This window comes from Perognathus longimembris, chromosome 28, assembly GCF_023159225.1.
Source record: "Perognathus longimembris pacificus isolate PPM17 chromosome 28, ASM2315922v1, whole genome shotgun sequence".
NCBI classification, from domain to species: domain Eukaryota; kingdom Metazoa; phylum Chordata; class Mammalia; order Rodentia; family Heteromyidae; genus Perognathus; species Perognathus longimembris.
In genome coordinates this window covers 34,545,458-34,571,748 of record NC_063188.1, presented here as the reverse complement: position 1 = coordinate 34,571,748, position 26,291 = coordinate 34,545,458, and the positions used below count along the sequence as shown (strand labels likewise).

At 39.2% G+C, this 26,291-nt stretch overlaps 1 protein-coding gene across 1 annotated transcript in view; it reads right to left on the bottom strand.

Annotated features, from left to right (window-relative positions):
• Positions 1 to 26,291, bottom strand: part of Nup62cl (nucleoporin 62 C-terminal like) — a 64,627-nt gene that overhangs the window by 19,683 nt on the left and 18,653 nt on the right. Inside the window, exons 3-6 of the mRNA XM_048336809.1 lie at positions 21,194 to 21,326; positions 15,305 to 15,455; positions 15,022 to 15,071; positions 14,750 to 14,884 (exon numbers count right to left, since the gene is read on the bottom strand). Coding sequence (XP_048192766.1) covers positions 14,755 to 14,884; positions 15,022 to 15,071; positions 15,305 to 15,455; positions 21,194 to 21,326 — 464 coding nt within the window. The 3' untranslated portion in view covers positions 14,750 to 14,754. The remainder of the gene's footprint in view (positions 1 to 14,749; positions 14,885 to 15,021; positions 15,072 to 15,304; positions 15,456 to 21,193; positions 21,327 to 26,291) is intronic.

Here is a 26,291-nt window from a genome sequence, read left to right as displayed (position 1 = left end):
AGGATTCCTCAGGACGATTTGCTATCTTTTACTGGGAATGGTACTTAGAAACCAAGATCTAGGTCCTAAGTTGTGCCCACCATTACTGACTCTAATGGCTCTCCACTTAGAGACCATTTCCATGTATAGAACCAAGGAACAAGAATTCATTACTGATATTTTCAATTCAAATTTATGGTGCAAATATACAAAGAAAGAAAAATCAGCTTATATCTCTTATTTTTCAATGGAAATCTTAATTTCTATTATTAATAATATACATATAATTCATGTTATTCTACAACATATAAAATAGTGGTACTATAGATAGTATAATTATGAAAGCAAGAATAAACCTATTAAGAAAGTTTAAGATCTCTTTGAAATGTAATTCCTTGAACCTGTAAAATGACTTCCTGGTGTTAGGTGCTAGCCCTCAGGGAAAATGATGAAAACACCAAGAGAGTTCAAAGTAGTAACTTCAATTCTGAAAGAAATTCAATTATAGGAAAAATAATATTAAAAAGCAATGGAAGGTGAGTGACAATGGCTCATTCCTGTAATCCTGGCTATTCAGCGACTTGAAGTCCAGAGGACTAAGTCAGGTAGACTCCACCTTCAATTAACCAGCAAAAAAAGCTGGGCTAGAAGAGTGGGCTAGAAGGGGCAGGCCAGTAAGCTAGCTAATCAAAAGTGAGGCCATGAGTTGATCACAGTACTAGGAAAATAAAGACTTCTTAGTAAGATTGCGCATTCTATTAAGGACACTACAAGTTATTGGAACTGAGCAATTGGGTTATAAGTTAGTTACATAGATTTGGATTCAGAAATTGTCTTTCTTCCCATCATTTTTGGTTCAATTCTAATTTTGAGTATATGAAACATTTATATGATCCTTAAACCAAACTACATAAAAACATACATTAAGAAATGTATTCTTTCTACTGATATTCCCTATACCCCATTCATACCCACACTATTTTCATTAATTTCTAGTTAGTTCTTCAGAACTAATGTGAGCACAAGGTAAATAATATGCATACAACTGAGACCTTACATAAGTGTGATCATGGAATATGCAATCTGACTGTCATATTTTCATATAAAGTTTGGTATACCCATGTGTGGGGATGCTGGCCGGACATGTAGAGGGGCGGTCCCCGATCGACCACCCTTCTTCCCGCCTTGGGAGCAAATGGCCGGTAGCCACTCCTACCCCTCCCGGGTCCGGAACCGGAAGGAGTAGTTCTGGCTTGGCCCGCCTCCCATCTCGATTTCAGGCCCACGTGGATGCCTCCAAGATGGCGCCGCCGGTGCCAAGGGGCGGTCCTATTGGGGGTCTCAGAAGTCAGATAGTCAGAAGTCAGATAGTCTCAGAAGACAAGCCAAGTATGATGGTTACTATAGCCGGGAAAAGGTTCCGATGCCTAATCGATACCGGAGCTGACCGGACTGTATTGAGGAAGGAGGAAGTCCCTCCTTGGTGGGATTTGGTGCCCGGGCCCCAGACAACAGGAGTAGGAGGCAATGTTGCCAGTGAAGTAACTAGAAACTGGCTTGTCTGGACAGATCCGGATGGAAAAAAGGGAGAAGTGCGTCCCTTGATAATGACTGGCTTACGGAACAATCTGCTGGGTCGGGATATCTTAGTGGAGACCAAGGCCGTGGTCTCGTCAGGCCATGACCTGACAGGTGACCCTAATAGCCATCAGGAAGTGTCTCCACCTGAGACCTCAAGCCAGGAGACTCCTGTTTCTTCTACAGGGCCTCACCCCCAATCCTAGGGGCCACTGTTCCCACCGTCCCTGCCATTCAGTGGCTCCCGGGACCCCCAGTGTGGTTGGAACAGTGGCCACTCCCCTCAAACAAGTTAGAGAAATTAAGAGAAATAGTGTCAGAGCAACTGTCCCTAGGGCATATCAGACGCTCGCTGAGCCCTTGGAACAGCCCAGTATTTGTTGTACAAAAGACCTCAGGTAAATGGAGGATGGTACAGGACCTAAGAAAGATTAATGAGCGAATAGTTCCTGTGGGCACCCCCCTAAGGGGGCTGCCATGGATCCCCTCCATTCCTCGGGATCTTCATATTATCATACTTGACATCAAGGACTGTTTCTTTTCCATCCCCCTGGACCCCCGAGACTGTGAAAAGTTTGCCTTTTCCGTGCCCTCAGTTAACCACCATGGGCCGGACCAAAGGTATGAGTGGGTGGTCCTGCCCCAGGGCATGGCTAATAGTCCTGCCTTCTGCCAACAATATGTGTCACAGGTTCTCCAACCCATTCAGAACCAGCCAGATATTTTTTTGGTCATTTACATGGATGATATTCTTATTGGATCAGCAGATGTTCAGGTACTAGACTTAGCCTATAGGAAGGTACGAACACTCCTGCATAGAGGAGGGCTGCGCATAGCCCGTGACAAGGTTCAGAAAGTGTACCCCTTTAAGATCTTGGGGGCAGAGCTTAAATTAGACTCGGTGTGCCCCCTTAAACCCCAGTTGTCCTTCAAGCCATCTTATACTATGGTAGAGATGCAGAAATTGCTAGGTGAGATTAACTGGCTAAGGCCCTGGCTTCACCTGCCTACTGAGCAGCTGCTGCCGCTCCATGACTCTTTGAAGGGCAAGGCACCCAATGATGTTATTACAATAACTCCATCACTCCAAGCAATATTCCAGAAAGTCCAAAGGGCCCTAGATGTGGCACAGTTAGCTCGCTATAAGCCTGAGTGTCCACTCTGTCTCTGGGTCCTCCCTGGATCAGAGCTTTTTTCAGCTGCCATTACCCAGTCTGGCGAACCCCTTCAATGGGTGCACGCGTCAGTGGGAGGAGCTCCCAGGGTTTATTCACAGATGGACCAGCTAGCTGACTTAATAATTAAAGGTAGGGATACCTCCCTGAGGCATTATGGGAAGGATCCTGATGTGATAACCATCCCTTACCGGTTGGCAGATATTGAATGGGTCAGAAGAAACCATAACAGGGTATCTAATGCCTTAGAGGGCTTCATGGGGACAGTAGATTGCCATTATGGAACTTCGAGGTGGGTGACCTCATTTTCCAAGCTACGTTGGATTCCCCCTATGCTTTTTTCCACCAGGCCTCTTGTCAAGGCTGTAAATGTTTTTACAGATGGGGGAAGGGCGGGGTCTGCCGTGGTGGTATGCCCCGCCTCCTCTCCTACCTGTGAGAGAAAAAACACCCATTATTTTGAGGCCGTTACTGGATCTGCACAGTTTAAGGAGCTGTACGCAGTGGCCCTGGCACTGACCCAGGTCAAACAACCAATGAACCTGTTTTCTGACAGTATGTATGTGGTAAATCTGCTACCAAACCTGGTGTCCTCATACATCAAATTAGATGAGAACCCAATCACCCCTCTGATGATCCAAGTTAGATCTCTGTTAAAAGAGCGGGCTGAGCCTATATTCTTGCAGCACCTTCGTGGACACCAAGGACTGCCTGGGATGCTGACACAAGGTAATCATATGGCCGACCAGCTGGCCACTGATGGGATTGTTATAGCAGTGGCTGTCTTACAGCCTCAAAACCTTCAAATGGCTCAAGGACTCCATGAGCGTACACATTTGAACTGGAGAGGGTTACATCAGAGATTTCCTTTGGTTCCTATAAAGGATTTAAAGAAGATTATTAGGACTTGTAAGGAATGTATGCCTTTTGTGCAAGTCCCGCCTCTGCAATCTCCGGGGGTGAATCCCAGAGGGTTAAGACCCAACGTCATTTGGCAGACTGACGTGACCCATTACGCCCCCTTTGGAAGGCTAAAATATATATTTATGTCTATTGACACGTGCTCTGGTGCCTGTTGGGCCTCCCTGCACACGGGGGAGAGAGCACGGCATGCTGAAAGCCACTTCTTACAATGTTTTGCTATCCTAGGGCTGCCTTTACAGGTGAAAACAGATAATGGACCTTGTTTCACCAGTAAGCCTTTACAGGCATTTTTCCAAACGTGGAATATTAAACATACCACTGGAATACCTTATAACCCAAAGGGTCAAGCCATAATTGAGAGGCATAATAAGACCCTAAAGGATCAATTATTAAAACAAAAAGGGGGGGGAAGCCCCCATGACCAGCTGAGGACAGCATTGTTTACATTGAATATTTTAAATTTCTCTAAGGACCAACCTCTGTCGGCTTTTCAGAGACACTGGTCAAGCCAAACACCCTACTTAAAGGTGGAGGTCCGGTGGAAGGATCCCCTGACAGGGGCGTGGCGTGGGCCCGACCCACTTATCAGTGTTGGAAGAGGCTTTGCCTGCGTTTTTCCCACTGGGGAACCGAATCCAATCTGGATACCGGCTAGAGATGTAAAACATTGTCCATCAGAATGACCACCCAAGGGCACTTGCCCTTGAGGGATGTCTCCCTTTACTCTCTAGGAAAAGAAAAAAGGACGGAAACCCTGACGGATCTTCAATGGGGAGACAGAAGGCCTGCCTGTGTACATTGGCGGTGGACCAGTGCCAGCTCTACGTGCTTCCTGGACATCGCCTGGCGTCCCGTGGCGCAATGTTTTGCTGTGGCATCGTCTGCAGCGTTGCACAAGGACTAAAAGGATAATTTTGCACACTGTTGTTCCTTCCTTTGCTCCTCCCCTTGCTGCTTACCTTGGGGGCCCCATTGGTGGGAAATAGGAGCTAAAGGGTTTCGACACCTTAATGTTTTATGTGTTTTATGATAAATGTTTACAATAAGCAAGGAAATTGGCACCTTGCTCCAAATGTTTACTAACCAGTGCCTTAAGCTATCAGCACCTTGGCTGCCGTGGACCAACGAAAGCCGCTGGAGCCAAAGCTTGGACCTGTTGCTACCTCGCTAGTGGAGAGAGGGAATGCTGCCTGTGTCGTCCCGGTTGTCACCAGAATGGACCAGGACTTTTCTATCTCTTAGGGACTGAGCCAGATAAGAGATTTTCCATTGCATTGTACCTGTGTTACAATTGCTCATGTGTTACAACTGTTCATGTTTGCATCCACTCTATGTTGCAATTGTTCACGTTATGAGTACCTTAGGTTCACATTTGCACCCTGTTTACCTTACCCTAGGTTAGAACAGGTCTTCACTTGTGGCGACAACTAGGGCTGTTCGGGTCAACAGTGGCATTGTTTTGACCAATTGGGAACCCCACGAGGTTAGTCATAATGCCCATTAGGACCCGCTACTGGCCGGGGCCCATAGGCATGGAGTAAAAGCATCAGGGCTTTCTCTCAAATGCCAATCCCGCTCTCCCCAGATTCACCCATCGGGCTGGCCGCCCGGGCAGGTAGGTCAGCCTGAAGTGCCAGTGCGTTCTTTTTGCCAATGACGGGTACGATCTCCCACGGGGGAGGCAACCTAAGACAGGCGCGCCCTCGAGTAAGGCACCCCTGCTATTTAAAAAATAAAAGAAGGGGAGATGTGGGGATGCTGGCCGGACATGTAGAGGGGCGGTCCCCGATCGACCACCCTTCTTCCCGCCTTGGGAGCAAATGGCCGGTAGCCACTCCTACCCCTCCCGGGTCCGGAACCGGAAGGAGTAGTTCTGGCTTGGCCCGCCTCCCATCTCGATTTCAGGCCCACGTGGATGCCTCCAAGATGGCGCCGCCGGTGCCAAGGGGCGGTCCTATTGGGGCGTGACGTCAGCCCATGGGGGGAGTCCCAGGTGCCACTCTGACCGAGACAGCCCAGTTCAGCCAATTAGCGAAGCCCACCTTCCCGCCTTACCCACCACAATAAAGACCTTCCCCCGCCCCTTGGGCGGTGAGTTCGGTTCATAACCTCAGACCGTCTCCCTGGAGTCCTTCTTTCTCTGCGCCGATCGTCGACACGTGAGGAGGGGCAGGGACGGGGGGCTTCAGTAGTTCACTCTCCTCGGCTAAACGCAGACCAACGAGAGCATTCCCTCACCTTCTGCGGGCGGAAGATAAGGTCGAGTGCTCTCTCGTAGTGTTTTGAGGTTTGGACCATTCTCCCCGAGAATTTGGGGAGAAAGGGATCGTTCAGATCCCAACACCCATGAACTCTTAACTGAACTCTGATGAAATCCACAACAGAATCCATTTAAGCATTCATATTTTGCTGTTCTGTTAGAGCTAAAAACATGTCCAAGATTTTCAGATTATACTTATTCTGGTGTGGAAAACATAAATTAAACATAAGAAACTGAAATTAGTAAGTGACTTTTAATTTTTGTGGTAGAGCTTGGGACATCATCTAGGCCCTGAGTTCAAGGCCCAGGACCAACACACACAAAAAATTAAGAATACCACCAATTGAATCACTAAATTTTCAAATGGTAATATTCTATTGTCAAGTGCAAGTTGAAAAATCTCTTATTCAAAATATTTGGAACCAGAATTGCTTGAGAATTGATTTTTCTTAAACTTTGGAATCTCTCCCCCTACCCCAGCCACCCCTGTGTATGTGTGTGCACGCACATGTATAAAATGATATACTTCAGAATGTCTAAATGGAATTTGTCTCATATATACTTTATATATGTAATCAGAAGATACGTGTGTGTGTGTGTGTGTGTGTGTGTGTGTGTGTGTGTGTGTATCCTGGGGCTTGAACTCAGGGCTTGGTGCTGTCCTTGAGCTTTTTTTGTTGAAGGATAGCACTCTGCCACTTGAGCCACAACTGTGCTTCCAGCTTTTTCGAGGGTGCTTAATTGGTGATAAGTCTTATGGACTTTTTTGCTAGGGCTGACTTCAAACTGTGATCCTTAGATCTCAGCCTCTTGAGTAGCTAGGATTATAGGCATAAGCCACTAATTCCCAGCCACAAGGTAATTTAAAATAATATTTTTACTCTTCCTACATTTTAAATTTCTTTGGCTTGTTTATTTTCAATGCTGAGGATCCACCAAGGGCATCTCAAAAGCTAGACAACTGTTCTACCATTGAGCTCTATCTTCATCCCACAAACATCTGTGTTTTGACTACAACTCATCCCATCAGGTCCCAGTGGAAATTCCAAATTTCCACTTGTAGCATCATGTCATCACATAAAAAGTTTCACAGTTCAGAGCACTTCATCAAGTTTTCAAATTATGGATGGTTAACCTATATGGAGAAAATGGAACATTAATGTATAGCCTGTAGTAATATAAAATGATTCACTTTCCAAAATGTAAATTTGCACAGCATGTGTCAAAAAGTTCTAAATATTTGTATCTTTTCCTTCAGTGTTTTTACTTCTAGGAGCTTATCCAGAGGAAATAACCAAACCTAAATATAACTGGTCATTGCAGAGCTGTTAGACTGGTCAAAAATTGGAAACAATATCTCTACTCGTTAAAAAATAATTAAGGGGCTGGGGATATGGCCTAGTGGCAAGAGTGCCTGCCTCATATACTTGAGGCCCTGGGTTCGATTCCCCAGCACCACATATACAGAAAATAGCCAGAAGTGGCGCTGTGGCTCAAGCGGCAGAGTGCTAGCCTTGAGCAAAAAGAAGCCAGGGACAGTGCTCAGGCCCTGAGTCCAAGGCCCAGGACTGGCCAAAAAAAAAAAAAAATTGAGTGCATAATGGTAGTCTCCTCTAACAAAAGGGTATCATGACAACTCACATTTTCCATGAATGACTAAAAGTTTTGGGAAAGACCATGAAACAGAAAAAAGACAGGATGCAAAAGTCTATACAGATATGCTTCCGGTATTTTTTTTTATCAACATAGAGTAGGAAAAAATATACCAAGAAAGTAAGAGGGTACTAGTAAATATAGATGATTTAATTTTCTTTATAGATGTTATAAAAATATAATGGAATAAGACTGTACTATAGAGTGACTTAATAGAAATTTTAAATTATCAGATGGCCTCTTCCATCCTCCGAAAAGAAGAGAAAAGGAGACAGGTGAATCCCATCCCCATGAATGCTGGCACACATAAATGCTATTTTTCTACTCTGATATATGGCCCATAGTAACATATTAGTAAGCACAATAAGTTGTCTATGGGAATATTATCATTCAGAAAATGTTTTTGTTTCCTGTTCAGTGATTTATGCTATCTGAAAAAGGGATGAGTTATTGCTGAACTCTTGCTTCTTTTGTCCTGCATTCAGGCAGTAATTACCCTTAACTCACTCATCCTAAACATCCCAATCACTCATGTCAGGAAAAACAAAAACAAACACTTTCTGATCCACTACTAAAATAAAATAAAGCAATCTAGGGCTAAATAGAGAAAAAGGATAAAGGATTATAGCTGTCTTTTACTTATTCTGCTAGGAACATGCATCTTATATTAATTCAACGCAGAGAGACTAAACATCAAGCTGTTTCATGTCTAAATCTGCATGTATTTATCTATGCATCAAAATTTTATTACAACAAAACAATTTTAGGTTTTAAAATTACAATAATGATCTAATATTACATTAGAAGAAAATCTTTGACCACTCCTGATCATCTGTGTGAATTCAGGGAGATGGTAGCATGGATAATCCTAGACTAATTTATATTTGTCTTTGTTCAACTTTAGATTTGCCTGAAGTAGAGAATGGCATAATTTTTATAGCTAGAAGGGACTTAAAGATCATTTATTCTATCCTTGACATTTTGCAAAAGAAGAAGCTAAGACTCAGAGATTAAGTGACTTAAACAAAATTCTAATGCTTTCTCAACTATAACACGCTGTCTCTTTATAATTAAAAAAGCTGGTAATGTGTATGTAGATAAAGAACTGTCTGGTTATAATTGGACAAAGAGCTTACTACAGAATAATCACCACTTATGTGTATGTCATTCATTCTCATTTATCCAGATCCTGGCCTCACTCCTACTTGTAATTAACTGAACCAAAGCACAATAGGAGCTCCCACAATGGGAGATTCCTCTTCCTATTACTGCCATGGAGTGGGAGTTGGGGAAAAGAGGATTCCATTTAGCTAGTAAGACTATAGGGAAAAGTAGAGAAAATAAGCTCTTTTAATTATAGCATAGAAAAAGGGGAAAACCCAATGCTTTCTTATGGCTAAATTAACTCACAGAATCTTGATTGTAAGCAGAGTCTCAGCTGTATACACCCATAACATAATGCATTTACATTACAAGCTGCATAATATTCTATGGCACAGGTGAAAAGCTAATGATCATTGTTAATATAATTGCTATGAAAAATGTTAAGACTCGGTATTTAACTCACCATAATTTTTTTTTTTTGGCCAGTCCTGGGGCTTGGACTAAGGGCCCTGAGCACTGTCCCTGGCTTCTTTTTGCTCAAGGCTAGCACTCTGCCACTTGAGCCACAGCGCCACTTCTGGCCGTTTTCTGTATATGTGGTGCTGGGGAATTGAACCCAGGGCCTCATGTATACAAGGCAAGCGCTCTTGCCACTAGGCCATATCCCCAGCCCCCTCACCATATTTTTTTAAAAAGATATAGCCTACTCACAAATTAAGGCTTATCTAGATATATCTAACAGATTCAAATGTATCTGCTCATACTTACAGGAATGAATACTAAGTATATAAAGGGAAAAATGAACAAGTAATAAGTGAATAGAAAAAAATAAATAGCTGGGTATATTTAATTATGCTAACAAGGGAGAAAATCCTGAACATACTGGGAGGAAAGAGTCATTATTGTACCATCCTGAGAATAAACACAAAAAAAATCTCACAACCATGTCAACTTCTATGTATTCCCTAGTCTATTAATGATGTGAGAAAACTTTGTATTTCTAGAGTCAGATAAGGAGCACTGTAAGAGACAGGAGAAGGTCACTAACTAAAAGCTCTACAGAAGGCTAATTTCTTACTAACTCCTGCTTGTCTAAATACATAATAAAGCTGCAAACACTGGGTCAGTCATATCAGCAGGACTTGAAAATGTATTTGGGTGATCAGTAATGTCTTTGAGATTTGGGGACACGTTAAGAGGCATCTAAGAGAGGATTCTTCTGCACTTGTGAATTAACTAAAGGCTGGACAACTCAGTCCCTTCCATTTGGATATATGCCCTTTGATCTGAGCCATTCCCTGCTACAATCATTTTACAATCAATTGGGCTCCAGGAAGAACAGGATTCACCCATCAGCATCTTGTGACAAAAGACAAACTGCCCCTCATACAAGCAATGACATCTTCTTATCACCATGAAGAGAATAGCAAAAAGCTGCAGACCACCCACAAAGCCAATGGAATCAAAGACAGCTAATGGCCAAACTGGCCAGACCTGTGAGCTGAGACACTTTTAACTATACCATTCTCACCTCCTGCTCCTGATTCTCTCTATTGAAACGGAGGCCAATGTCTGCACCCCTAAAATGGCTGAAGAAGTTCTGAAGTGCCATAGGAAGCTATGGCTACTATGTAATAAGCTTCCTTTCTCTGCCCTTTACCATGTCTCTTTATTTGATATTATAGGGGTAAGTGACCAGACCTAACAATGGACTCCTAGACTTTGGGCTTAGGGTTTAAAAACCTAGTTTCAGCACTACTTCAGCTCAGCATTGGTAATTTCTAATTTATCACTGCAAAGGCATATACAATAAAGGGAAGAAACAAGAAATATTTTCCCCACCTTTACTGTTACTGATATATAAACACAATATTGTCAACTGCATTTGTGTCGATTCTCATTACCTTCTCAAGGGATCTCAGTTATGACTAGTGGCGCAGCTTCACAGATACAGTATTCATAACCATGTTATCATGATGTTTTTAAGACTTCAGAGAGGAAGATTTTTTATCCACCTTGACACTTTTACTGTCACCTATTTACCCTCTACCTAATGCTCAGGTAAGCCCTGAAGCAAAGGAACATTAAGGGTCAAAATACAAAGAGCCTTTAGGTATACATAAATTACTATTTTTCAATAATCAATGAATGCTGAATTGACTTCAATGAAAAAGCATATATACATTTTCAAAGTAAAACCTTATATAAACGTAAATATATTCCACCAGGCAACAAACATGGTTTAAGAAATAAGCTATACAATAATCAAAAGTATGTAAATTGAAGTTCACAACAAATTGATTAGTTGTCTAAACTCTCAAGGTTTCACTAAAGCTTTGTGTTACACACACACACATACACACACACTTAACCTTCTCAATAAATGTTTACAAAAATTGAAGTGGACTAAAGTGTTTTAAGTTTAATGTCTATAAAAATTAAGACTCACTTAAGTTTGTTGGTTATTATCTACTGCCTTTCTGGGCCACAGTACTCATAGGTAATCTGTTTACCAAACTATTGAAGATTCTGGTAAAAGTTTTATCAAAATATAAACCTAACTAAAAAGAAGCAATTGGAAAGAAATTATCCTTTCAAAGATTTCTTCAAATCACAGTTAGAATTTTATGTAACTGTTTCTAAAATAAAGGATTTACAGAAATTAATACCCCACTCAGAAAAGAGGAAGGCAGGAAGGCAGAAAAGGCAAAAACGAGGGAGAGACAGAGGGAAGAAAGAAGGAAAGAAAGAGATAGATTAGAAAAAGTTGAATGTGAAAGCAGAAACAGAATTAGAGCTAGTACAAATTTCTGTATTTACTATGTTTAATGTCACTAATTAAAAAGTTAACTTTGTAAGACTTAAAAAAAAAAAGCTCATGGGCTGGGAATATGGCCTAGTGGCAAGAGTACTTGACTTGCCTCATATACATGAGGCCCTGGGTTCGATTCCTCAGCACCACATATGTAGAAAAGGCCAGAGGTGATGCTGTGGCTCAAGTGGCTGAGTGCTAGCCTTGAGCAAAAAGAAGCCAGGGACATTGCTCAGGCCCGGAGCCCAAGCCCCTGGACTGGCAAATAAATAAATAAATAAATAAAGTAAAAATAAATAAATAAGTTTTTAAAAAGAGCTCAAAAGCCATGTGCCAGTGAGTCATGGCTGTAATTCTAACTACTCAGGATGCTGACATTCAGAAGATCAAGGTTCGAATCCGCCAAAGCAGACACTTATCTATGATTAATGAGCAAAAAAACTGGACTAGAGGCATGGCACAAGTGGTATAGTGCAAGCTGTGAACAATAAAGCCAAGCAAGAGTGTGAAGCCCTGAGTTCAAGCCCCAGTATTTTTGGTACAAAACAAAATAAATACAAATAAGCTTAGCTAGGTATATGACATGCATCTGCAGTTCCAGCTACACAGGAGGCTAAGGAAGAAGAATCTCTTAAAGTTAGGCGTTTGAGACTAGCCTGGAAAATATAGTGAGACCTGGCTCAGAACACAAAACAAAACAGAAAGCCCAATCTGAACTAACTAGCAATCTGCTGGTGAGGGTAAGTTAAACTCAATTTGGATTATATAGTAATAAGCACATCATACAAAGTTGCCTAGTACTCTTTAAATTCATCTGGTTACGAGATCTAAGTTGCACAGAGAAAGGAATGACAATGAATTGATAGACAGCAACGATGAAAAGACTGAGTAGTACACAAATAAAATATACCTTGCCTATAACATTGACAAAACCAAGCCACTTTTGAAGGTTTTGTAGGTTATGCTGATATAGAAAATTTCCATTTAAATAGCAAATCATTTGATTTAGAAGAGTCAATGTAGATAAGACACCATAAATATTCCACAATATTATGGCACTATTCAAATCAAATGTCTAATTTAAGAACAAACTTGACAAACATAAGAACTTTAGAGTAGATATATGTAAGTGTGAGATTAGTCATAATGTGCAAAAGGCTAAAACACAAAATTCATTTCCAAGTATCCAAAAAGATAAATGCAAAATAGTCAATTATAAAAATTTGTTTTTTTACTGCAGGACAGAATAGGAGAAACACTAGAACTTATTATAGGCAGAGGCAAGGACTTCCTGAACAGAGTCCCAGGGACACAACAGATTGGAGAGAGACTCAACAAATGGGACTATATTCAAACAAAAAGTTTCTGCACAGCTAAAGACATTGCTACTAAACTAGAAAGACAGCCAAACAACTGGGAAAAAGTATTTACCAGCAAGGCAACAGACAAAGGCCTAATATCCATCATGTACCGAGAGCTCAAGAAATTAACCCCTTCCAAACCTAATTAACAAATCACTAAATGAGAAAAGGAACTAAACAGACACTTCTCAGACCAAGAAATAAAAATGGCAAAGAAACACATGAGGAAATGCTCACCATCACTGGCCATAAAGGAAATGCAAATAAAAACAACATGAGAATGGCCTATATTCCAAATTCAGATGACAACAAATGCTGGCGTGGCTGTGGAGAAAGAGGAACCCTACTGCACTGCTGGTGGGAATGTAAACTAGAACAACCACTCTGGAAAGCAGTCTGGAGGTTCCTCAAAAAACTAAACACAGATATATCCTATGGCACAGTCATACCACTTCTAGGCATCTATCCTGAACAACAGAACCAAGATATGACAAGGACATCTGCACCTCCACGTTCATTGCTGCACTGTTCACAATAGCCAAGATATGGAAACAACCCAGATGCCTCACTACGGATGAATGGATTAATAAAATGTGGTATCTATATACAATGGAATTTTACACTGACATTAGAAAAGACAAAATAATGGCATTCACTGGAAAATGGATGGAATTAGAACAAATCATGCTGAGTGAGACAAGCTAAGAATCAAGAGACAAATGGCATATGGTCTCTCTGATATGCGGGTGTTAGAATTAAAATGCAAAGAGATAGAATAATGTAAACAGGTCTCAAGATACCAAAATGCAGTAAAAAGAAGAGGACACAGAATAAGTGGAAACTGTGTGAGAACAGAAATAATAATAACTACAATAATATAGCAAAGAGGACCATAGCTACATAGGACACTGATGAAAGGTAACTAAGCAACTCATGGGTGGGAATGGGAAGGAAGGAATGAGTGAAAGAGGGAACAGATGTTGCTAAACAAGAGGAATGTAATGTATGTATCACTGAAATAGAGAAAATTATTTTTTTCTTCTTTATTGTCAAAGTGAAGTACAGCGGGGTTACCATTTCACAGGTAAGGCAAGTACATTACTTATCTAACTTGTTACTTCCTCCCTCATTTTTCTCCATTCTCCCCCCTTCCCAGTTCCTCCCCCCGCCATGAGTTGTACGGTTAGTTTACACCAGTTGGTTTTGTAAGTATCGCTTTTTCAATGATTTGTCTTTTCATCCTTTGTCTCTCATTTTTGGTATTCCCTTTCCTTGCCCTAGTTCCAATACACGTCTATACATTATCTGGGGTACTAAGATCAGTTACAGTAACAGAGGAGTAAAATCACAGGAAGGGAATATGAGAGAACAAAAGTTAGTTTCACTAGGTATGTTGAAATTAACTACAGCAATGGTATACCACTTAATTCCATAACATGGTGTTCATTTCACTTAGCATTATCTTATGCATTCATATATGGGCATTACTATTGAGATGTTGTGCTCTTCTGCTTTATCTATCCTAGATATGTACTACTTATACCATATGAAGGAAACCATAGGGTTTATGCTTCTCTGGGTCTGGGATACTTCACTTAGTAAGATTTTATTGTTAAAGTCCATAGACTTCACAAGCTATGTAGAGTAGAATGACAATTTTCATCATTGTGAAAGTTAAAATATATACTGTGAAATATAAGTAATAACTTAAATTCCCCCCCCCCCGAAATCAACCAATAACATGGCAGTTAACTGTCAACCAACCAAAGAAACAAATAAAACTTGTCTTTTTTCTACCAGTATTTATCCTCTGCCTATGGACTCAATTTCCTCCTGTCTTTTGGAATGCTCTCATAGGAAGTAAAGTTGTGCCCCATTCCTCAGTCTCTACTCAGTTACTTACATCTTCTAAGATTCCTCATCATCATTTTCCACATCAAGGTACTCATTCTCCTGTTTTATGTAGGTCTCAATAGGGTTCAGCCTTTCTTGTAGTTCTTTCTGCTCTAGCATCAGACAGCTCAGTTCAAGTTTCAATCTGAATGAAACAAGTCAGCAGAAGCATTGATGAAAGGAATTCCAAGTAAGAAAATAGATATAAGTATATTAAAAGGCAAAAACCACTGAACAATAGATCTTCAATTTTACAACCAAGCAAATCTATGGTCCTACTACCTTCTTTGATGCATTTTCACTTTTTCCATTCTTCCATGTAAAGCAGTAAGCTTTGGAGAGAAATAAGAATGAAAATTTATTTGACTTTACTTAATCATTTCAAAGCACTATTTTCTCAAATATATCTCAAATATGAAACATTTCCTAGTTGAAGGAGGACCTAAGAAAAATACTTTCAAACTACACACCAGTACTTCAATAGAAAACTAACCACAAAAAATTAACCTATTTTCTTGTGTTCATCTGAACATACTTGTACAATGCAGGTAGATTAATTTCTTACCTCCTCAATATTTGCATCCAGTTTACGGTCCCAATTACTGATTTGGGTGGCCAGTTGGAGAAATTTCTTGTCTTCATCCAGTAGCTCAAGCTTCACATTCCTGGTTATATCATCCAGATGAACATATGTTGCCACAGGAGTTACTATTGAACTATAACATAAAAGGGAGACCGTATGACCACATTTTTAATGCATAATGATATTTTTAAAACAATGCTTCTGCAGCTGATGAAAATGTCTTTCAGAAATAGAGGTAAATAGGAGTAAAATGTAGCTGATGTGTTGCTAACATACCCACCCTTAACCATTATTCTCTATACAGAAAGAAAATGAAAATGGAAGATTAGGAGCATCAAATAAAGGAAAAAGAATGTCAAAATGGGTGAAAAGAGCAGTAAATATACTATTCTAACTCCTCATGAATTTCTTAGATGATACTTGATTGCTGAAACAAAAATTACAAACTTCCATTTTGTTATGTTCACTGTACATAGATGAAATAGTTTAGACAATTACACTTAAAAGGATGTTACATAAAGGGAATAAATCATTGTACTAAGGCATCTACAATTTACTCTAAGTGCTAAAATGTCAGTATGACTAGATTGTTATGAGATGCACATGTATATTATTGAGACCCAAAGCAACCAGTAAGAAAAGTAAACAAAGTAATATGTTAAACACACACACACACACACACACACGATGGAAGCCAAACACTGGTGATGATCTAGGCAAACTGACTAGACATAGAACCATTAAAAAGGTTGGTTTGTAATGTGAAAGATCCCATAAAAGAATTATGTAGGACCTGAAAATTTTACTGGAGAATTTACCCAACATTTAATGAATCAAGTCCCATTTCTTACAATTTCTTATAGAAAATAAGAGAAAAGAATACCTCCAAGTTCATTTTTTAAGATAAGGACTACCCTGATACCCAAACCAAATGTATGAAAAAATCCTTCAGACCCATATCTCCCATGAATTTTCACAAATCTCAAAAAATAAAAATGCATACACAAATATATACACATATGTGTATAAAAATATTTAAACAATGACCCAGCATCATTCATCTGATGTATATAATGCTGTCTGGATATCTCAAAATCAATCAATATAATCTGCAATGTCATCAAGACAAAAGAAAAAAATCTTAAAGAATGTCAGAAAGGAGAAACAGGCTCTGTTGGAGTGATAAGTACCAGTAGGAGATAGGAACTGATTTTTAACAAAGCTGCAAAAGCACCAGAATAATGGGTGCACATCTCTATTCCCAGGTACTTGGGAGACTAAGGCAGAAGGATCACTTGAGTGCAGGTTCAAGGCCTGCCTCAGCAACACAGTAATACCCTAAAACACTGCATAAGTGATAACTTCCTGAATAGAATTCCAATAGAAGAGCAAGTAAGCCAAAATGGGATTGCATTAAATTAAAAAAAAATCCCCCAAACAAAAATAAAACTTCTGCACTGTAAAGGAAATGGTCATTATGATGAAGCCTACAGAATAGGAGAAAAATTTTGCAAGCTATATGTATAATACCTGATAACTAGATATCAGGGAACTCAAAAACTTAAACTCCTGCCAGGTGCCAATGACTTACATTTGTAATTCTAGCTACTCAGAAGGCTGAGATCTGGATGATAGCAGTTCAAAGCCAGTTTAGGCAGAAGAGTCTGAGGTTCTATCTCTAATTAACCAGAAAAAGAAAAGGCAGGATGGAGGCATAGCTTAAGTGGCAGAGTACCAGCCATCAGCAAGCAAGTCACCAATTTACAAATGAGCAAATAAATAAATAAATAAGGCCAATAAATACATTATATAAAGGAAATTCATATCAAAATGACTCAGATTTCATTTCATCTCAGTCAGAATGACCATAGTTAAGGACACAAACAACACATGTTGGTGAATATGCAGGAGGAAATGAAACTTTATACACTGATGATAGGAATGTAAACTAGTGTACACACTATGGAAATTAGTATGGAGGTTCCACAGAAAACTAGACCTTTCCTCTGATCATTCCATACCATTCTTTGGTATGTATAAAAAGGAATATAAGTCAGAATACAATAGAGATAGCTGTACACCATACTCATTCCAGCATGAGTCATACTAGTAAAATTATGTAAACAACCCAGAATCCCTACAACTATGGTATGTTATCAAGAAAATGTATACATACATATAATGAAGTATTCAGTCATAAGGAAAAATTAAATTATGTCATTTGCAGGAAAATGGGTAAATACAGAGATATTATTTAAAGCAAAGCAAACCAGATTCAGAAGGACTAAGATTGTGTGTGTATTTCTTTCATATATGGATGCTAGGCCTAAAAGTAAACATACACGTAAACCTACACAAGATCGTTTGCATGTATATATGCATAGGTTATACTTGTAGGAATGCTTGATATAAGAAAGAAGAAGGGAAAACTAATGTTAGAGGGTGAATAATCTCAAAATATACTATATCTGTGAATGGAGATAGCAAAATTAAACTCACTGAAAGCTGTTGAATAACGGGGGGGGGGGTGGTTAGGGGTTGGGGATAGTAACAGGAAGTGAATGGATCAATCTCATTAAAGTACAGTACATATATGTGTGACACACTGCAGTGAAGTCCCTTTGAAAATAACATGAATTATGAATGTTAGAAAGGTGAAGTAAATGTTCTGTTTTCATTGCATGTATTAGTGGAAGGAGAAAAGATGAATAGAGGAGGCAGGAGGGTGAATATGGTTAAAATACTTCATGAAGTCTGTTGGTTAAGATTGGTTTGGGAAGAGGGAAAGAATGGGGAAGAAAAACAGGGGAGTGTCTGTCAACATAGATTGTATGCACTTATGAATATGCCAAAACAAAATCTCATTGTACAGGGCTGGGGATATAGCCTAGTGGCAAGAGTGCCTGCCTCGGATACACGAGGCCCTAGGTTCAATTCCCCAGCACCACATATACAGAAAATGGCCAGAAGCGGCGCTGTGGCTCAAGTGGCAGAGTGCTAGCCTTGAGCGGGAAGAAGCCAGGGACAGTGCTCAGGCCCTGAGTCCAAGGCCTAGGACTGGCCAAAAAAAAAAAAAAAAAAAAAAAAATCTCATTGTACAACTAACTGATACTTATACAAATAAATATTTATATTTTAAATGCAGAAAATATTCAAAAGTAGTTAAGTAGAGGAAGTTAGCCTTTCAACAAATGATGTCGGACAAATTGAACATTTATAGGAAAAAAATTAACGTTGATCTTACTCTCTTACTTTACATAAAAATTAATTCAAACTGAATACCAAATTTAAATGTAAAATTACAAAACTTTTAGAAAATATGCAGTATAAAATCTTTGGGATCTAGAGCTAGACAAAATGTTCTTTTATAACTGAAACTAAAAGAACAGTTTTTTCATTAAAAGAAAAATAGATACATTACAGTGTATCATTTTTTTTCAGCAAAAGGACTATTAAGCAAATGAAAGGACAAGCTATAGAATTAGAGAATATGTTTTTAAACCACATATCACACAAAGAATTGGTATCTGGAATACATAACTACCACTATTAAAGAATAAAAAAAATACTAATGTAGAAACTAGACAAAAGATATGAACAGAAACCTCACCAATGATGATATAAAGATGGTTAAGAAGACACTTTAAACAGACACTTTGGAAAGGTTGACACTTAAAAAAACAAACAGGTAAATACTATATCACCAAGTAACGACATTCCTGGACATTTGTCTCAGAGATATGATACTTACATTCACACACACACACACAAAAACTACACGTGAATGTTAATGCCATCTTTATCTATGACCAAAAAACTGGAAATAGTCTAGTTATCTATCAACAGGTAAATGGTTAAGACAAACCATGGTACAACATAATACCCTGAAATACTACTCAGAAATTAAAAAAAAAAAGAACAGGAAGCTGAGATTTGAGGATCATGTTCATTTCATAGCCAGCTTAGACCCAAAAGTCCATGAGATTATCTCCAATTAACCACTAAAAAAAAAACCCAAACACCTGGAAGTAGAGCTATGACTGAAGTGATAGAGTACTAGCCTTAAGCAAAAAAAGCTCAGGAACATTGCCTAGGTTCTGAACTAAAGCCCAAAAATAACGCGCACGTGCACACACACACACTAATACATTCCAAAGATTAAGGATGTGTGATTTCCTCTGTATAATATGTGTGAAATGCCAAGATTACAAAAATAAAGTCTAGGCTCACTTTTTTTTTGCCCAGGGCTGGGAATTGGGTTGTGACTATTGAAAAACTAAGAGGATGAATTCTTGCAGTGAAATTCTGACTATGCTACTGTACCATAGTAATGCAAAATATTACCATCTAGGAAAAACAATACAGCTTGTTTTACACAATAGGTAAGAATACAGATTCTGGAATGTTTGAATTTTTCACATTTTTATATAGGAACAAAAAGTAATTACCTCTGTCTCAAGGAATAATAGTGAGAAGTAAGTGATATGATATTTTTAAAACATTGTCATCCTGCTAAACATTCAGTAATTGCAAAATAAATGGAAGTGATCATTAGTAATAGTAATAATAGGAATCAGAAGGCTTCAACTTCCTGAGCTACAGAAATCTTTCTCTAACTATTCATTCAATTCATTATCTAGCTTTCAAAAAATGCCCTAAAGATATGCAAGCAAATTGTGCCTCGTATGTGGATAAAAATGAATCAAGCACAATATAAAAATGGTTAATTAAAAGGCACTTAAAAAGATAGTCAACATCGTTAGTCAAACATACTAGGATAGCACTTAACTTCACGTGTACCTTTTAAAAAAAATATTGTAAAGGTGATGTACAGAGGGATTATACTTACATAAGTCTGCCCCTGACTTGCCTCCCTGCCCTAAGCTGTAAAGTTCATTTCCAACATAGTGTCTAGTAAATATCACTGTTGCATTGGTTCATCCTTTGTCCTTCCATTTCTGTGATTCCTCTTCCCTTCCCGAGATAAGATAACTTATATACAAGACAAAAGGTAGATGGCTGGGAACATGGCCCAGTGGCAAGAGTGCTTGCCTCCCACACATGAAGCCCTGGGTTCAATTCCCCAGCACCACATATACAGAAAACGGCCAGAAGTGGCGCTGTGGCCCAAGTGGCAGAGTGCCAGCCTTGAGCAAAAAGAAGCCAGAGACAGTGCTCAGGCCCTGAGTTCAAGCCTCAGGACTGGCAAAAAAAAAAAGACAAAAGGTAGAGAAATAAACACACAAAAAAACAAAAAACAGTGACATCAAGGAATAAACAAAAGGGGAAAAAAGAAAAAAAGAAAGAACTGCAAACAGTACAATTAAAAAAAACACCACCTTGGAGTTTATTTCAATAAGCATCATTTTACATGGTCATATCCACATCGCTATCAAGCCATTGTGATCCTCTGCTAAGAATATCCTAAGCATATTCTACTTATTAAAAATGAGTGAAACCATACAGCCTATGTCCCTTTGGGTCTTGCTTACTTTGCTTAATTCAATTTTTTTCTAAGTCTTTCCATTTCCTTACAAATGGGGCAATGTCATTCTTTCTGATGGAAGCATAGAATTCCATTGTGTATATATACACCACATTTTCTTGATTCATTCATCTACTGAGGGGCATCTGGGTTGATTCCCTCTCTTAGCTATGGTAAAGAATGCTATGATGAACATGATTGTGCTGGTAGCTTTGGAGTGGCCTTGTTTGTGGTCATTTGGGTAAATGCCCAGGAGTGGGATTTCTGGGTCATAGGGGAGCTCTATATTTAGTCTTTTGAGGAGCCTCCACAATGTCACATGTATCTTAAAAACTAAAATAAAAGATAGTGGCAAGACCAGCTTCATTTCAAATAAATATGCTTACGGCACAGATGTTGTAGCAGCAATCGAATGAACATTGAAATTAATCCATGGGTGTACATTCAGATGAAAGCCACTAGTGGTTGTAGTAGTGGTATTGGTAGGAACTGTGATCGTGGCAGTTGTTGAAATTGTAGCTGGAAAACAAAATACAGGATGCAGTAAGAAATGAGACACGTTTCACTTGAAGACTTGATCACTCAAAATTAAAAACTACAGAGGTATTTGCTAAAATGTGAATTAGAAATCAAAGCTGTGGGGCTGGGATGTAGCTTAGTGGCAAAGCGCTTGCCTAGCAAGTGCAACGTCCTGGGTTCGATCCCCAGTACCAAAAAAGAAAAGACAAAAAAATACAGTTAAAAAAAGTAATCAAAGCTGTATAACACTGTATAACACTGTTATACTATGCAGTGACACAAGGCAGACTAGATATCTGGATTCACTTCCTGCCTAAAATCTGAAATTCCTGAATAAATTCATTAAAAAAAAACCAACACAACAAGCTTTTTAAGCATTAAAGAAACTGCCATCAGTCTGCAAAATTCTTCCCATAAAGAAAAATCCAAACCCCAGGTGATCTCACTAGTAAATTCTCCTAAACTTGAGAAAAGAATAATTACAATGTACACCGAATCTCTCTATATTCCTGGAATGCTCACATAACTGTAAGTACTCTCTATGAATGAAATTTCTGGGTTAATGGATCAGTATATATTCAATTTTAATATATTTTGTGAAGTTGTCTTATCAGAATCATTTTGCCAATATATATTCTTATCAATGGAGGAGAGTGCCTCTTTATCTAGAGTATAACATATTTCCTAATTGAACAGGCAAAAACCTAATGAAGTTTTGTGTACAGTTCAGAACCTCCTTCCTGTCTTTCTGCTACATCTCTGCTATAATGTCTTGCCTCCTATAATGAAAGACTGAATGTACTTTACAGACCAGCTTAAATTCTTCATTCTCAAATTTATTGCCCTTCTCTCTCCTACTGAGTCCTCTTTTGGTTTAGAGAGCACTTTGGATTCTCACTGTGTCCTGCACACTTAAAGCACAAGGCTCAGAAAACTTTGGCTGTGAGAAAGAGTAATAGGAAAATTATGGTGTCTGCCACGTGCACTGAGTGAGCTGACTGACCTCACTGCTGCTGCTGGAACAAGTACACACATCCATTCTTTTTTGTAGGTAACTCTGAGCTTTACCCCTGGTTCATGGTTGATTAAGCCAAGGATAGGCATGTGAAGAATAGGAAACCATCCACGTGCTACTAATCTAAGGAAGTGTCTGGCACAAAATGCTCTAGCCAAATAGGAGTAAGGTAGATCAGAATCAAATTCTGAGAAGTTTAGCAATAGAGAAGAGTACAACTCTAGGTAGAAATAGGTGAATACTTACATAAATACTTACAGAAATGTGGAAAGAATCAAACAAGGGCAGAAATGGAAATATCTCCCAAAATGTAGAAGGAATCAAACTGTTGGCAGAGCGAATAGAAAAGACACAAGAAGGCCATAAAGCAGAAACAAAGCGCCATAAAAAAATCCACAGTAGGAAGGAGGTATAACACAGGAAGGCATCAAGAGAGGACAGCAGTGGGCAGCTGAAAAAGAAAAACCTAGATAAAAAGAAAATAACTAAATTCAACATATGTATTACGTCACATGAGCATGCCTTATGAACAATTCCCGAGGTCTACCTCCTTTGAGGAAAGAGTGCCAGATCAGTGTCTACACTAGATTTCCAGAAGATTCAGTTTCCCTCTTGGCACAAAGATGTATATGCTAATTCACTCTTTTTTTGTGTTAGCCCTAGTGAAGATAGAATACGAAGACCATAACCAATCAGCATATTTCTGTGGTCACTGCCAAATAGAACGCAAGGGAGAGTGCAGATTGCACCCTGGATTGTATTCCTTAAAGCCAGATTTCAACATTTTCTTCATCTGAAAAACGAATTTTACCTGAAAGGAAATTCTTCAGGGAAATGCTGAAAGTTAATGATATTATCAAAAGACCAACTGCATTAAATCACTCAAACATAAGTAACTACTACCTACAAATGTCTAAGGGGAAAAAACAATTTTTTTTTTTTTTTTGGCCAGTCCTGGGCCTTGGACTCAGGGCCTGAGCACTGTCCCTGGCTTCTTCCCGCTCAAGGCTAGCACTCTGCCACTTGAGCCACAGCGCTGCTTCTGGCCGTTTTCTGTATATGTGGTGCTGGGGAATCGAACCTAGGGCCTTGTGTATCCGAGGCAGGCACTCTTGCCACTAGGCTATATCCCCAGCCCGAAAAAACAATTTTTGAAAGAGTAAGTGAATATATCTTCATCTCAAGAGGATTCTCAGCCCCCCTCTCCAATTTGGAGTCTGAACTCAAGGCATTTAGCTTGCTCAGCTGACACTCTACCACTTCAACCATACCTTCAACCCTCTGTTTTGTTTTTTTTTTATTATTATTTTGGAGATAAAGTCTCATGTACTTGTCAGCCATGGCTGGCTTCACCTCATGATCCTTTGGATCGCAGCCACCTGAGTAATTAGGATTACAGACATGTGCTATGGATGATCAGCTCCAAGAAAGACTTTTTAATAAAATGATCTGTATATCCTGATACAGATATGTAAATATGTATATGTAAGGGAAAATAGTAAATTCTAGTAGAGCAGAATGGCCCTATTTTTACAAAACAGATAAACTTAACATGAATTACATATCTGAGAAAATGCTGAAAAGATAAACTGTTTTCTCTAGAGGAAGCAATCTGTGCACACATGCATGTACGTATGGTTTTTATAATAAAAATTATCTAAAGAAATGTATAAATAGATAAAATAACTCCCCAAAATATGCTGCATGTACCTTTGTGAAATCAATCCTACCAGCCAAAACACAAGTGAATCTTTGGTCTTATTAAAAAGGGTATGGTGGGGCTAGGGATATGGCCTAGTGGCAAGAGTGCTTGCCTCCTATACATGAAGCCCTGGGTTCGATTCCTGAGCATCACATATATAGAAAATGGCCAGAAGTGGCGCTATGGCTCAGGTGGCAGAGTGCTAGCCTTGAGCAAAAAGAAGCCAGGGACAGTGCTCAGGTCCTGAGTCCAAGGCCCAGGACTGGCCAAAAAAAAAAAAAAGGTATGGTGCCAGGGACCTGTGGCTCATGCCCGTAATCCTAGCTACTTAGGAGGCTGGCTGAGCTCCTGCCAGACCAGGCAGGAAAGTCTGTGAGACTCTCATCTAGAATTAAGTACCAAAAAGCCAGAAGTAGATCTGTGGCTCAAATGGTACAGTTAGCCTTGAGCAAAAAGCTCAAGAACAATGCCCAGGCCCTGGGTTCAAGACCCAAGACCAGCACACTCACAAAACGAATGGCTACTTGAACATTTTATACAGTATTTTTGTTCTTTATCTTTCATACTCTCTTTAAAAGGCACAAAATAGGCCTGGCATACTCAAATAAAAATATTTCTATTAATATCAAAAGTGATCTGATAAAAGGATTTCAAAATGAAAGATTTATCAGTCTAATTCTGTAAGTTACAGCTTTAGGCTAAAGTACTTAATAAATTTATACTGTCTGTATAGGTAAAGGGATTCATAGATATATAAATAATACAAAATAACTGCATACTAAATCTAAATAAATTTCATTCTTACTGGGTACCTCTGGCTCACGCCTGCAATCCTAGCTATTCAGGAGGCTGAGTTCTGAGGATCACAGTTCAGAGACAGTCCAGTCAGGAAAGTTCATGAGCCTCTATCTCTAATCACCAAAAAAGTCAGACGTGGAGCTGTGGCTCAAGTCGTAGAGTGATAGCCCTCAGCAAAAAAAGCTAAAGGACAGTGCCCAGGCCCCAAGTTCAAGCTCAGTACCAGCTGCCAAAATAAATAAACTTCATTCTGGTAGTCTTAAAAATCATCATAAAATACTGGAAATAACCTTTAAAAATCTTACCTATCATCCAATTTTCCTATCCTGCTCCTGATCAATAATTATATACCTTACTCCATGCTGGGATTAGACATTATAACCTTTTCATAGGAAAAAGTAAGATCAATAAAAAGGAAGTTTCACCAGTACAGCCATGCTCATTGCAGCATTGTTTACCATAGCCAAGATATGGAATCAACCCAGATGCACTTCAGTAGACAAATGGATGAATAAAATGTGATATTTATACACAATTGAAAAAAATTATACTAAGGGAAGTAAGCCAGACCCAAAGAAACATAGGTTTCATGGTTTCCCTCATTTGTGGTAACTAGAATGTGCCTACAAATCTAAAAGTAAACATAGTGGATGGTATAAAAAAAACACTGAGACTTGATAAGTTATACAGGTCTGTAGGCATTTACACAGAGACCAAAGGAGGATATACTTAGGAGAGGAAACAGAGGCACAATAGTTATGTGCATCTGATCATACAAAATAATATTTACTGAAGAAATGAACTCCAGGAAATTATAACAAGATGGTTGGATATTTGCAGCTGTTTTGTTTTCTTTTCCTTTTGTATTGTTTGTTCATTTATCTGTCTTGGAGAGAGGAAAAGGAGGACACAGAAATGGTGGGACAAAGGGTGAATAAATGCAGCAGGGATACTAAACACTATGTTGAAAATGAACTATACAACTTGTGGGTGAGGTGGGGGAAGTACTAGGAGAGGGAAAGAAGGAGTGATATTGTTCAAAGAGAAATGTACTCTTTATCTGACTTATGTATCTTTAACCCCTCTGTACATCACCTTTATGATAACAATAGAAAATTAAAATAAATGAAAAAGAAGGTTCTCTTAATGCCGAAGTGATTATACCTAGGGCAGAGTAATCCCAAAGAGCTCTAAACCTGTGTGTGCAGACAAGTGAAAACTATTTGAAATGAAGTAAATACACATGGAGTAAGTAAATATACATGGGAGGAAAGATGAGTAAGAAAAAAAAAACACACTGGGTTGGGAGTGTCAGGCTGAGACCTACCTGATGGGAAGGAGGGTAAGTATTTATGAGAATGGTGCTAAGTGATGTGCTAATTGCAAGGATATCCATCTGCAAGAAGGAAGTGAAGACTTGGATACATAAGGAGTGAGTTATGACAGAGTC